The following is a 14,805-nucleotide window of genomic DNA, read 5'->3' as shown; positions in this document are numbered from 1 at the left end:
TCAAACTGAGCCTGAGAAACCTGGGTGTTGTATTTGACAAAGATGTCTAGCTCAAAACGATCTGTAGATTATAATCCATGCGTTTGTCTTATTTGGACTATTGTAAAAATGTATGTCTAAACAAGCTGTCTCTCCTGCAGTTAATAGAAAACTCTGCAGTGAGAATTCTGACAGGTTCTAGTAGAACTCACATTTCCCCGATCCTCAAAACTCTGCACTGGCTGCCAGTTTCTTTCAGGATCAATTTTCTGGTTCTTTCAGATCTATTCATGGTCAGGCCCCTCCTTTAATAAGTGATCTGATCCAGCCTTACACCCCAGCTTGGGCTCTGAGGTCTATGGATCAGAATCTACTGATGGTTCTGTGTTTGGATCTACTGACTCAAGAAACATCTTAAGACAGTTTTATTTGTGCAGGCTTTTCCTTGATTATCTCGGGGTTGCTGTGTTCGTCACTAGGTTGTCTTGACCATTTAAAGTTTTCGAAATTAGAATATTTTTTTAAACTGTATTAGTTATTTAAGCGTCTTGTGACCCTGGTCTGTGAAAGGCGCTTTACAAGTCCATTTAAGTCCTATTTGGCTCCTTGGCAGTTAACTGTCTTCACAACATGCTCAAGTCCAGGGAATGTCGATGTTGAGAGGTATTTTCTCTTCGTACACAAAGGTGTTCAAATGTTTCAAGAGACACTGTAGCATAATCGGCAAGTTAAAAGCTGAGCACAGGTGGAAACATTCCTGAATGCAGGAGCTAATCTGCCGCCCAGTACTGTAGAAGAACATGGACAATAAGGTGAACCCTACGTAATGTCTTCCTTCCCAGCCTGAAGCACATTAATCATGACCCTTCCTGGACTCTGGACTCCTTTCTATCACGCACTGTCATCAGCAGGAGGTCGGCAACACTGAGTCTGGTTCTGCTTGAGGTTTCTGCCTTGTTAAAGGACAGTTTTCCTCGCCAATGTCACATTTTGATTTCGCTGGGATCTGTTTTTCTTTTCTCCACTATAGTCTTACTTAAACTGTAAGTGTCTTGAGACAACTTTGTTATGATATGACACTTTAAATTACATTGAATTGACTCAATGTTTAACTTTATTTATTTTAGTTTACTAGACACCATTTAGATTTTATTTGACTTCATGTACAATGTACAAAAATTAGGTAGTATTGCTTGTAAACAACAGATAAACTGAACCGAGGGTTGAGGTTAAGTTCAATGTTTTCCAGGTAAAGATAAATAATACCTTTAGATTCGGACACCAGAGCTTAATAATACTGTAATATTCTGTCATATTAGTTGCTCTAAATACAGTACAAGGTAAACAGAGCATGCTTGAGTATAAAAGTTCATGTCTGTTGCAAGAATTAAGGACAACAAATCTCATTGTAAACGTGACAATCCAGTTACTGAGGCAGCTCAACCTGTGCCTCACCCATGCTGACGACTGTATGACAGTTGACTTTATGCAACATGCACCTCACACCAAGAGCTGGCACCGACACCACCATATGCTTCCGATGGTTATTTTTAGATCCTGGTACACAAGTGTGTTTCGAAGTCTCTGATTAGGAATGTGGATCTCAAGTGCCAACAAACACTAAAACCAAACCGATCATGCTGGTGGAATTCAAAGGTAGGAACTTTCAAGGTATCACGCCGAGTCTGGGAAACGACGTCTTCTTCCTGCCGCCGGGCTGGGCGGCGTGAGTGGGTGACGGCTGCTTCTCGCAGATGGCGTACGGGTTGGTGTGCCATGTGCCGTCACTGTGGGTGCAGTAGCACACGGTCCACTGGTCGATGTTCACGGGTTCCCCTGCTGGAATGATCCGGCTGCCTGCGAAGCAATTCGGACCTGGTAGAAGAGAAGAGGATCAACAAGTTAGTAGATAAAGTTGATGGTTTATGAGTTAAAAAGACGAAAAGAAAAACAATAAAGCAACAAAAAAATAACATTCTTTATGCAATGAAACGTCTGTGGTTGCGAATACAAATGCAAAAACACGTTCAAAGCTTGTGGTTCTGGCTCAATATAATTGCTGATTGAAATTCTGGGATGTCTTTTTGGAATTTATTTAACCTTTATATTATCTCTGGGTCAAGCTGACCCGAAAAACAAACGTAAAATCTGTATCATTTGTGTTCCTTTTAGGTGAAGATCAATGACTTCCACCTTTTTTTTTGGCTTCCATAAATAATATGTATTTATGGAAGCCTGGGATATTTTTCATGTTTCGTGGCCTTTGGGTCACCTTGACCCTGAGATCGCGCAAGGGTTAAAGTGTTAAATCATAATAAATGATCTCAAAAGTTTAAGTAAGACTATATTGGAGAAAAGAAAAACAGGTACCGGCGAATCAACAATGAGGACGGCAGAAACCTCAAGCAGAACCAGACACCTGCAGGAGTATACAGAGTTTTCATCTACACGTTGACGACGATGCGAGGACTGAAAGGGTCGCCGAACTTTTGTTCAACGCAAACCGGTTTAATGTCGGCACTATTTTCCCAAACAAGACTTCCGCTAAAAACTAGCATAGCTGTTAAGAGCGTGACAAATAATGTTTGTTTTGAGTAAAAACAAAACAAACCTTGTCTTCAGAGCTAAAACAGGATTTTCCACTGTCTGATGAAGCTTCGTGAAGCTCTTTGAAGCCCACTAGATGTCGCCCTCTGCTATGCGTTGAACAGCTATTCTTTCACGACTACATATTATTGTTGTTGCATCTCCTGAGCTCTAAGAACCGGACACTGCTTCGTCACCGCTAGACTGTATGTGATGTTCTCGGAGCTCGTCTTACCATCCTTGCAGACCGGGCAGCAGTGGTGGACCTCGTAGGTGGGGTCCACACAGTGGGGGGTCGGGCAGTGGGAGACCGTGCAGGAGACTTCCCTGTTGGCCTCGCAGCGGCACCGCTCGCACCGGGACAGCTGGGACCATGGATGAACACAAGACAGGTCCATTTCACCATTTGAATTTCTACCATATAAGCCTGTCCTCATCCCCAAAATATCACAGTATTTTGGACAAATGGTTAAACATCTGTACCTAGAAGGGATTGTTACAGTTACTACACTATAATAGTGTCAACATAACAGCGGCAAAACAGCCGCAGTGTCAAAAGTCACTTGGAAAGAAATCAATCTCTATGTTTATGTATTTATTGTATTAGAAGAGTCGACGTTAGATAAATTAGATTAAAAAAATACAGTTTAGATACGAGCACAAAACAAGAACAAACATTTTAGATATATATTTCTGTATTTTATTTAGTTTTTACATACGCATCTCTATTTCTTTAAGCTCAAACAAAATGGCTTTTAAAGCACCTGCTTCCATCTATCGATCCCTTTATATTATGGGTCTAATAAATATGGCCGCCAAAAACAATCTGCAAATTGTTTAAACATTGTGTAATTCATTTTATTCAAGGTATTTAACATGGTTACAACTCCATACTCTTCTTCCACATCTGCGCTCATGATGTCTGAACCAAACATCACAATCATCACAATTTATGATAGTATATGGAAAGAAGTTACTATGAATATTATTAACAGAATAAAACAGTTAGGTTGAAAATCATGTCATGGAACCTTTTTTTTAATGCAGGAAATGTTTACTATTTATACTTTATCATATTGTTATTCCAATGTAAAAGTGAGTAACCAGTGATACTGATAAAAAACACACTTACCGATGACAACTGTTGATTTGCAAACAGATAAATCACAGCCATGTCTGTGATGAATTGAGAGAAGGACGAGATTGGCCGAGATGTTATTTTTGGTAGTAAATTGCCTGAAAAACTTTTTTTGTCAAGATGAGAGAATGTTGAAGCAAAAGCCTGTTTACAGGTATTTTAAATAGAAAAACCTTTCATTTTACTTTTGATAAGAATATATGTATATTTTTAAGGATTTATAGTGCAGTTGATTCAGAACTCTGCAGCGAGAATTCTGACCCGCTCTAGTAGAAGAACTCACATCTCTCTGGTCCTTAAAACTCTTCACTGGCTTCCAGTTTCTTTCAGGATCAACTTTAAAATCCTGGTTCTTACTTTCAGATCTATTCATGGTCAGACTCCTCCTTACATCATTGATCTGATCCAGCCTTACACCCCAGCTCGGGCTCTGAGGTCTGTGGATCAGAATCTACTGATGGTTCCACGCACACGGATCAGGACCAGAGGAGAGAAATCCTTCCAGGCTGTTGCTCCTAAGCTTTGGAACGATCTTCCTCTCTCTCTGTGTTTGATGGAGTTTTTTTTTGATTTTCTGGAACTCCTGTTGTGTTCTCAGTATTATCTTGATCTTTAAAATATATACTTTATTGAGTATTGTTTTGATTAATTAAGCCCTTTGTGACCCTGGTCTGGTAAAGCGCTATACAAATAAAAATTACTTACTTACAATATTCTAAATGTATATTATTTAGTACTTCAGGTGATATTCTAGACTATCTCAATGTTCTTCAGGAACAATTCTTCTCGTCGAGACTACAGTACAAGATGGACATTACAGTATATTAGTGTTTAAATAAAATAAGGTTTTTATAAATGTAACAAACGGAAAACTTTCAGCACCACGGAGAGTGATCGTCCGAGACTAGTCAACATTTTTCCGTCTTGAAAACTGAAGTCCCTCAGAGAGTCTCGTTCATTTCACGCACCGTGAACTCCTCGAGGACCCAGTAGGTCCTGCCGCCGTACGCGCACTTCCTGGCCATGGACTCGCACACCGGGCAGCATCTCTTGTAACGGATGCGCGTGCACCGCGGGTGGACCCTCGGACACCTGGGTCGCGCGCACACCGGTCCTTCCGATGTGCACGTGCACGGGCACGCGTGGTGCCCGGGGTGGTACACCTGTCCGAGGTCGTACACGAACCCGCGCTCGTCCACGCACACTTTCCCGCGGTAGTCCCACGCGTCGTAGTCCTGCTTGCGGTCGGAGGAGGCGCGGGCTGGAGGCGGGAAGAGGAGGAAGAGGAGCAGGAAGGAGGGTCCGGGTCTCATGGTGAGGAGGACTCAAGTCACTTTAACATGGACTCAGGTCAAGCATCACCATCTACAGACACAGTGGCACGGAAGTGGGCGTTGCCATAGTAATATATTTGGCTTATGAATTTAAACTCTTTACATTTAACTCTACTTTTTTTTGTTAATTTATATTATCCTGCTTTATCTCATTTTATATATTGTTTTGTTCTGTTTTCATAGTTTTTTTTTCAACCACGTTTAGTTCTTTTTGTTGCCTTGATATTGTATTTTTCGATTGATTTTATTTTTCTTGTAAAAAGCATACGTTAGTAGTCATTTTTTTGGTAAGAAGCAAACAGGTTTTATATAATTCTCACCAAGTTATGATTAAAACGTATAAACCAAAAAGGAAAGTTTTCCTGGTTTGAGTATGACCCTTGGTATCTTGACAGATACTTGAAACAAGATTTAAAATATTTATATATTTGGTGAAATAAATAAGCAATTGAAAATGTTTTTATGCCGTCTTACAGTTGTGTATTCAGCAGAATCGCACACCAACTGACCAGCACAGCAAGCTATTGGCATAAAAGGCAACAACTAACTGGATAAACACCTTCTGGTTACTTAAGACTGGCATTTTTCCACTGGGAGTTTAACACTAAACTCACTCACATGGGTTAATGACGCAGTATCCATCTTTTTAGAGCCCACTTCTCTATAATCGATAGGACACCAGTGCTATTTACATCTCATTTTTTCAAACTCACCTACTAATTTCTAAAAATAAAATATAATCGGTTTCACGAAGCTTCATAAGCACACTTGATTGCATCAGTAAATTAACCCTAAAATGGGATACACAAGTAATTACTAAAACTAGTACTTAAATTTGCCTTTATAATAAATTATCCATCAATAATCAATCTAAAAGCCTGCAAAACAAAACAATTACTTACTTAGATGTATGAAACAGTAAAATATGATTAAAAGCACCTTATATATTATTGTCCAAGACTAAAGGAAATCATCCCCATCATCAAGTTGACGAAGATGCAGGTGAAAAAAGAGAATTCTTAGCTTTATTTAGATAAACAATACAAAGGAATATTGTTTTTTAAAAGGTTTACTAAAGGAGTCTAGTTCAAGTAAGAAAATTCATGTTGAGGTTACAGCCGAGTGAAACGAGCAGGAAACACATTCAGGAACCAGCATCACGACACGTCTTCAGAGACAAGGACAGATACATGTTCTCCATCAGTCCTCCATTGAAGATGGGGAAGTCTCCACACATGTGGAGGTCAGATGGAAACTAGAAAAAGACCCACATGAGCTAAAAGGTTCTAGATCTAAAAATATGTTCTACTTTAGTAAACTAAAGCCTGGCAGGTTTGAGGGGTTAAAAGAGGGAACACATGGTCAAGGGTCATGCAGGTTATTTCATGTTGACCCTTCAGGCTGGGATGGTGGGGAACTCAGGACAAACATGGAAGCCACATCCAGCAGAAGCCACTGAGGCTTGGATTTAATTATTGGAGTGTGTGTAGCTCTTTGGTGACAAATCCTTTTCCATTATTAATGACGGTTACATCTCAAAATCCTGGTTCGGGGGCAAAAGAGGTGTTGCCGGGGGGTTGCTTTCTTCTGAATTTGCGACAGGGGGCGATGTGGACTCGCTACGATCTTCAACCTGAGGGACTGAAGGCGCTAGCCTCGTGGCTGGGGGGTTGCTGTCTGAAGAGGGAGACAGCTTACTGCTCATCCCATCCTCCGTGAGCACGCTGCTGTTGGGAGTGGTGGTCTCTCGGGGGGCTTCGGGGGTTGTGGCCGCTTTGTCCGATACAGACGACGGGGGGTCTGGGGTTGATGGCAGGCCAGGTTGGGCATCAGAAGACATTTCTGCAGGAGCCTCGTCTGAATAAAGAGAAGAAACATTTATCTACTTAACAAAATACAATGTCTGAGATAGTGGCGTCACTGGTAAGAACGTGGACGATGCAACACGTATCACGATACAGCGGCAAAGATACGATATATTGTGATGCTGTAGGAACAAGGATATATTTTTATAATTGCCCGAGTGACTCTTGAAGAAGATGTAACCACTTTTATTTGTTAAGGAATCAAAATAATTGATGTCTTAACATGTTTTTAAAGCTGCTGGAGTCAACTGTATCCTCTCGTCCTCAGTCTTCGCCAGGAGTACATTGTTCCATTAGCAATATATAATCACTGCTGCCATCAAGCTGCCCAAAAATGATCAAACACGTTGAATATTTATCGTTATTTAGACAAAATTTATTGAAATCTATACAAAAAAAACCCATCAAATGAAAATATTATTTGAAAGCCTTATAAGTAAAAATAGATACAGTTCTGTTAAATATAATATATAATATAAGTCTGACATCAGTAAAAGTGTTAAGAATCTTTACCCGTCTCCATGGCAGAAGTTTCTGCTTCTTCTTTGCTCCCTGAGCTGCTGTTAGCACTGGTTTCGTTCTGCGCCGCTGCCTCCTCGTCGTTCCCGCGCTGAGCTGCGCTCGCCTGCTCTGCAGCCTCTCGCTCGCGCTCCTCCGCCCGACGCCTCGCCACCTCCTCGGCTGCTGCGATCTCAGACGCCAGCTTCTCCATGTCCACTTCCACTTTCTGGCTACACAACTAAACACACGCCATATATTCAGTTAAGATCCAACTTAAAAGTTCTCAAACGTTATGTCGTGAGTTTATACCCGTTTCAACTCGGTGTTGAATGAATCCGTCGTTTCCAGGAAACGCCGCTTCTTGTCCTGATGTCGATCCTCGATCTGAAGAAGTTCTGCCTCCAGTTTTCTCTGAGATACATAAAATCTTATTAATCTCCAGTAAAGTAGGTAAAAATAATGGTACATGTTGTACAAGTGAAGTGCTTGACTTGAAAGTACAATAACTGTTTGAGGCCATATAAATGTTTGTTTTGGTAAAAGATACGACCAATCAGCTCTTCTAGAAAGCCAGACGCTCCGGTGACCCACCTGATGGACCATGAGGGACTGGACCTGCCTCTTCAGAACCTGCATACGGGCCGTGGTGACCACGGAGCGAACGTCTGGCACCACAATCTCGCTGAGGATGTCACTGATCAGCCGATGGTTCCTCTGGAAGCGAGCTGCAGCCGTGTGCTTCACCGAAAACCCATCGTCGTAGTCTGAGAGAACAGGGAGCTTCAGTGAGACAACAGCGGCCATTCATGGAGACAAAGTTCTGACATTAGGATCCATTTCTAATGCAGGCTGAAATAATGTGTATTCTTTTTGGAACTAGACAATGTTGGTTTCTGGCTTGAAAAAAGTTTAACTGTAAACTCCAGGACAGCCTCCTCAGTCCATATGTGCATCATGTCTGTATCCAAAATGTTGAAATCTTGTTCTACATGAAGCAGAGTGAGATTTTAAATTGCTGTAATCAGAGCCGGTCTTTAGCTCAGGCAGTATGGATTAATACAAAGGATCTCGTCCGCCAGGGGGCGTCCAATGGCCAATACAGGAAAAAATAATTGTAATTACTGAAACACAAATAAGACTAAATAGTTTTTTATACAGGGTGTCAAAAATAAAATGACACCATTTCAGAGGTCCATATTAAAATGACTAGATGGTTTAGGTATTTTTGGAGGTTAAACAGAAAATAGCACTTCTTCAGAAAAGGTCTAATTAACATTTGAATAAGTTAACATTAACTTCAATAATCAAAGTGGTTTGTTTGTTGCGGTAAAAGGAAATGTCTAATCTAGAAAGCAGGAAATATATTACATTAGCTGAGCAACATCAAGGATCTATCACTTCTCATTTTCTCGAGGAAATGGAAACCAACCGTCGGGGTCTTCAGCCGGCTGGATGCTCATGTAAGGCTCCCCTTTGTCCATACGACTCTGCCTCTGCCTGCTCTCCTCTTCCATCGCTGCTTCAGCCCGGTTCTTAGCATTGACGTAGGCCAGGTAGGCGGGAGAGTTGTGGTAGGCCTTCAACGAATCGTTGTACTCGATCTGCCGATCGGCAAAAGAGAAGCAGCAACTGAGCAATTCATTCTTGAGTTTATTACAAGTTTACCTTCAGGGGTGATTTAACATTTACCAAGAGTCAGCATGAAAAGGGGTCATTCAGAAGCTGGACATAACTGGATGTTTAAGGCACTACAATGTGAAACCAGCCAGTATGAGCTTAAAATGAATGCCTGTAACACTTTTCTTTTTTTTGCAGATGCATAATCAGTGTCTGAATTCATTGGCTGATAGTTCATGAACTAGTTCATATTTTCAGGCCACTGTGACTTAATGAACAGAAATGCTGCCTCAATGTAAACTGCATTTCATTATTTTATTTTTATGTATATTTTATTCATCCTATTCTTACCTGTATTCCACAAAAACAAATTAAATTACTATGTTGTTTTTTTTCTGAGTACTTTAATTGTTTCCGATAAGACAACGACATTTGACGCATGTGTTTTATGTTAAAAAATATAGTTAAACAGATATAATAATTGCTGTCTTTTTTATTATATATATAGTATATATTTTGAAAAAGAGCTTGTGGTAACATATATATATATATATATATATATATATATATATATATAAAAATGTGAACCAATTAAGCGGTGAAATATTTGAAAATGTTGAATAATGAACAATGAACTGAACTAGTTCAAATTTAGTGAAATTAACTTTGAACTAGTTCACATAGAAAGTGAACTCTTCAAACACTGTGTATAATGTCGTGTCGTCAAAGTCAGGCCTATAACAAAAGTAGATCCTCAAATGTATAGGTCCTAACATTTGGTTAACCCTTGTGTTATCCGAGACATGAAAACAAACGTGTTTGTGGTATCCCTTTTGTTGTCCTCCCTGGCTTTCATGAATACACATGCAGTGGTGGAGGTCGTTCACCTTGACCGGAAGACAACACAAGGGATACCACAAACACATTTGTTTTCCGGCCTTTGGGTCACCTTGACCCTGAGGTAACACAAAAACATTGTTGTGCTACTACAAGCCGTACATATATTGGGACTAATACTTAAACTTGTAAGTTACTCTATTTTGTCATTTAACGGGATGACTGGTACATTTTATGCAATTTTTTGTACCATTAGTAGTAATGATGATTAACTTTCTAAATGTTTTAATCTCTTGCCGGCGCTAATTACAGATTTTTATAGCAAGATTTATTTGTGAAACATCACTGATTGTCCCCACAATCACAAACACCTCACGTATGTTCATGTTTCAAATAATTTAATAATGACCAATTTTCTTCGACTTGGTAGGGAAATTAATTCCATAAAGTATCTAATCACAATAAGTAAAGAGTTGATTAGATCTCAATGGTTTAAAAATAAAAAGAGTAGCAAAAACATCACTAGTTAAAGAGAGATAATGTCGTGACAGCCTCACTCACCTTTTCAGCTTCATACTCGTTCAGATAATCCTGCTTTTCCTCATCAGTCAAATCCCTCCACATGCCTCCGATGATCTTCCCAATCTCCCATAGCTTTAGATCGGGGTTGGATGCCTTCACCTGATCCCACACCTAACGCACGAGAGACTAGAGTCACTTCAGGTAAAATGCATGGAGCAGAGATTGGTAGGTCAAAGTAGGAAACAAAAGACTAAATGGTGGATGGGCAGACTGACAAGAGCATGTCGATACAGATTTCAGTAGGATTGTGTTACAGGGCTGAAAGAGTGGCAGCAGAACATGCTATAGATAGGTAGTTTGTGGTAAAGGCGTCATGGCTTGGCTGTTTTCACCCTCAATCCCTGCAACCATTCAGGGGATCGGAGGACAAGCAGTAAAAGCAGACACCGTGGATGGGTGTCTTACCTTCCTGCTTACCTTCCGGCTGTACCGCATGTAAGGCATCAGGGGCTTGTCTGGAGGTTTGGGAGGTTTTGGGACAGTGATGCCTGAGGAGTTCTGCAAGAGAGCAAATATGATATGTTCAGATTCCTTTCACATCAGAAAGTTTAAACAAACCTCAAAGCACGGTACAGAAATCAGATAAATAGGAATAACATGCACCTTTAAGTTCTGGTGCCCGTGTGTTCGGAAAACTGATCAGAGCCCAGAAAATGTTGTCAATTTAGAATTTTTTTTACTTCAAACTACCATAACATTCGGTAAATATTAAGTTTAAAGTTCAAACTTTACAATTTACAGTAAATACTCTTAAATAATGGAAAAAGAAAAACATTTTAGGGGGATTAAACATTTGGGAAAAGGCAACAGGGGAGCAACAATGTTGATTTGTAATCCCTAATAACCCCTTTATTTTAGAAAATGCTTAATTTACAAAACATTTTAGTTTTTATCAAAGGTAGATCTTTTTGGGGAATTTATAATTGTTATCTTTTAATGCCCCAAGGCAGGCAACATCAACAGTTTCTTCATCATGATCTCCTATACTAATAGTGTGTTTATTTTGTAAATCAAATTTTGATTGTAAATAAATAAACTTTAATATAATATATTATTTATTTAATACATACAGACTTATTCGAATAAAACATTTTAAAGTATTTTTTAGCATCAAGTGTGACAAATTCATTTACCCTGCATATTTTCAACTGTTGCCACAATAAGTAAAAATCCCCACAACTCATTTCAAAACCCCTCCTTTGATTCATTACCCTGCTGGAGCCTCCGGAGCTCCCTCCCAGTCGGAGGTTGTTGTAGGCCAGGTGACTGTAGGGGTTGTAGCCAACAAACCCCTGGGTGGAAGGCAATTGCTGATGGAAGACAAATGAGACAAAACACGAATGAGATATGGGCACAAACGAGAGGAAAACATAAACAGGAAAAAGTGGCAAGAAGGTCATGAGATTTTTTTCCTCCCCATAAAACAGCATCATGCAGTTTTAAGACAGACTAGGTGCAAACTTTTAGTTGTACAAGTCAGAGTATCAGCAAACCTGTGAGGGAGGCGGGGATGCATCGCATATCAATAAATAAACCAACAAGTCACCTAACACAAAATACTCAAGGGGAGAACACTATCAAATCAAAAACAAACAATGCAAAGACACAAGTGACATTAAATACACATAAAGGTTGCGGCTGCAAGAGAATAAGCTGGAGGCTGATTGGAGCCGGCTATGTTTATGAGAGGAACTTATCATAAAGCTAACACCTGATGTGTTCAGTCCATAATATGCCGCGTCTGCAGGCCATTCAATTTCATGATAAGGAACTGAGCAGAGAGGATGTGGAAAACCAATCAGAAGACGTGGGGAGTGAGCACAACATTGTGATCCTGTATTTAATTCCATTCATACATTGACTTTTCCTCGAATTAATCAAATATAATAAACTGGACAGTTAACGATAAACCCATGTTTTAGCTTCAGTTCAAATGTCAAGTTTCTACTGGATTAACGTCTCATTTTTGACAGAAGGTTGCACTCATATAAAATCATAAATCTTATTAATTAAATGTTGGTTAAAATACATGAAAGTAATTTCTTTGAAAAGTTATTTGCCATCACAGGCTGCACGTCACCCACTGTAAAAAGAATATAATTCGCAGATCAGATCAAATAATTGTTCTCTTTTGCCATGTTATTAAGTCATATTGCACACCTCTATTTAATGGGGAGGTTGAGATGGACCAATTAACCAAGTGTGAAAGCAATTTTAAATTATGAGATTAAAATACTTACTGTGGTGGGGGCAGGGGGTGGAGGTGGGGCATAGGAAGGTCGTTCTGCAAATAAAAATATTTGTTGTAATTTCAGATTAAACATTGCTACGACAGAAAACACCCAGTGTTATACTCATCACACAAAAAAAAAATCAATTGACTTTGGCTTTATGCAGCACACAATGAGACAGGATCCCTCATCATTTTTAAACCATATTCAGCGAGAAACACTTTATCTGGCCTGATTATCTTCTCCATCTTTCTGTGGAGCATCTAATTGCTAAAGGGAGCACTCAGGATCCATAGAAAAAAAAGCTGCCATTTGCAGAGCAAAAGCCCTCAATGCACGGCCTCTTGATACAGAATATTAGAAACGTTTTTTCTTATCTCTATGTTCCTAAGGTTCGTGCTTCTGTGCAAGGAACGCTGATGAATTATAAAATAAGGAACAAATAACTATTTTCATGGTGTATTAGACACGGAAACTCTCTTGACCTCCAAAAGGATGATCAGAAAAAAAATCCAATATGACCTAAAGTCAATTTACATGTTGTAAAAATGACTATAGTATACAGCAAGAACACCAGGACATTATCACAAATTCACTCTATTCAGGAAAACCCCTTTAGACAAGAGTGTCTACAGAACGGGTGCAAATATATCAGGACCAGAACAAACGAGAGAAACTTCTCTGAACATTTACTTGAGGAGAAAATGATACATTTTAATAGTTCAGCCTTATCCACAAAAATGATTTCAGTTTGAAAATGATTTCTGGTATGTAATTAAATAAGGAATTGCACTTACTTGACATGATTGGTAATGGATGAGGTAAAAATCAACCTCTTTCTGTAGCTTTCAACCTGTAAACATGAGAAGACGAGGTATAAGAATGTGGTCAAATGAGGATTAGCTTTTACAGCTGATGACGAAAACCTTCCGACCCCACTATGGGGAAGGAACTTCCTGTCTATATAATGGACACAAATATACCGATTGTATCTTAGTCCTTTTTGTAATAGAACATGTAAAAATAATTTCGTCGGAATAAAGCCTAAGACTATTATCAATACGATGGTTAACTAGTTTCGTACAAGGTCTCGACTTGCTCTTCGATAAGGCCCACTAGTTTGGACCCTGAACATTCATTATCACCTAACGGTGACTCAATGCTCCAACAATATAGTTAATACATTTGAATTAAAAACATAAATAAAAACATTGAGAGTAACTAGTTTGCAAGAAGAACCACAATGTGAAGCTAGGTTATAACAAAGCTAAGCTAACGCGTCGCATTCAGGGGCGATGAGTTGTTGTTTTTTAGTTGACTTCGATACCTTTCTGTACAAATAACCCCACAACACTTCACACCGTTTACATGCAAGCACAGATTCGCAAGCAAATCCCACACAACATACGTATATTTTATAGCAAACATCGTACAAACTCGGTCCTTTGTTCCCGCTGAATGGACGCTCTGCCGAGACCGTCGGCTCGGGGAGTGACTTGTCGAGGAATGATGACGTTGGTCCTCAACGTCAGTATTCGGTTCGGGAAACAGTACGCGTGCGCGGGCACGGTGCACGATTAACAAAACAATTTTGTTGATGAGAAAAGACGTCTTATTTGCGCTTTAGTATTCATGTAATAAAACAAAAAAAGTTTGGCCGACATGCGAGGGTTATTTACGTCAGACTGGAGCTTAAACATGTGGGACAGACTAACCTTTTTATTTTGTTGAGGATGTGACAGAAGGTGACGTTAAATCCTAATTTATTTGACAATTTAAAAAAAAAAAAATACAATTTAAAGAACCCAATCTTACAGTGTGATGTGATTCATCATTCCACCCCCTACTGGCCGGGGTGTGTCATCGCACCTGACTAACCTTCATGAGCGTGTTGGTGACTAAAAGTTTGATTTAAATCAGTTTATCAGAGAATTAGTACACGCGTGGTAAAGTCAGCTTAATCCAGCCCAAAAAATAAAATGAATGATTACTGCTGAAGAAGACAATAGATAACATACGGTAAGTATACTCTCTACTTACCTTTGGTTTACAGATGCATTTCTGCTCAGGCAAACTTTATTTTTATTTTAAATGTATTTTGGCGGGCAATAGAATACGAAATGGATGAATTAGTC

At 39.5% G+C, this 14,805-nt stretch overlaps 2 protein-coding genes across 3 annotated transcripts; both read right to left on the bottom strand.

Annotated features, from left to right (window-relative positions):
* Positions 1-1,645: 1,645 nt before the first annotated feature.
* LOC148065301 (brorin) lies at positions 1,646-5,016 on the bottom strand. The gene is made up of 3 exons (XM_087808377.1): positions 4,672-5,016; positions 2,801-2,930; positions 1,646-1,854 (listed from the first exon to the last, which is right to left on the bottom strand). The coding sequence occupies exons 1-3, from the start codon at positions 5,014-5,016 to the stop codon at positions 1,646-1,648; spliced, it is 684 nt and encodes a 227-aa protein (XP_087664503.1).
* A 1,026-nt stretch (positions 5,017-6,042) lies between these two features.
* On the bottom strand, positions 6,043-14,167 carry LOC148065300 (SWI/SNF-related matrix-associated actin-dependent regulator of chromatin subfamily E member 1-like). Of its 2 annotated transcripts, none has more exons than XM_087809922.1 (11): positions 14,104-14,167; positions 13,468-13,523; positions 12,680-12,723; positions 11,651-11,749; positions 10,845-10,937; positions 10,419-10,550; positions 8,833-9,004; positions 7,995-8,167; positions 7,713-7,814; positions 7,416-7,641; positions 6,043-6,894 (listed from the first exon to the last, which is right to left on the bottom strand). In XM_087809922.1, the coding sequence occupies exons 2-11, from the start codon at positions 13,472-13,474 to the stop codon at positions 6,566-6,568; spliced, it is 1,377 nt and encodes a 458-aa protein (XP_087666048.1). In that variant the 5' UTR covers positions 13,475-13,523; positions 14,104-14,167; the 3' UTR covers positions 6,043-6,565. The 2 variants fall into 2 exon arrangements, with proteins under 2 accessions (XP_087666048.1, XP_087666049.1); XM_087809923.1 differs by having other exon boundaries at positions 10,857-10,937.
* Between the last annotated feature and the right edge of the window lie 638 nt (positions 14,168-14,805).

This window comes from Callionymus lyra, chromosome 15 (assembly GCF_982586985.1).
Source record: "Callionymus lyra chromosome 15, fCalLyr1.hap1.1, whole genome shotgun sequence".
In the NCBI taxonomy this organism is placed as follows: Eukaryota; Metazoa; Chordata; class Actinopteri; order Syngnathiformes; family Callionymidae; genus Callionymus; species Callionymus lyra.
The sequence above is the reverse complement of the archived record's forward strand: the minus strand, read 5'-3'. Positions and strand labels throughout refer to the sequence as shown.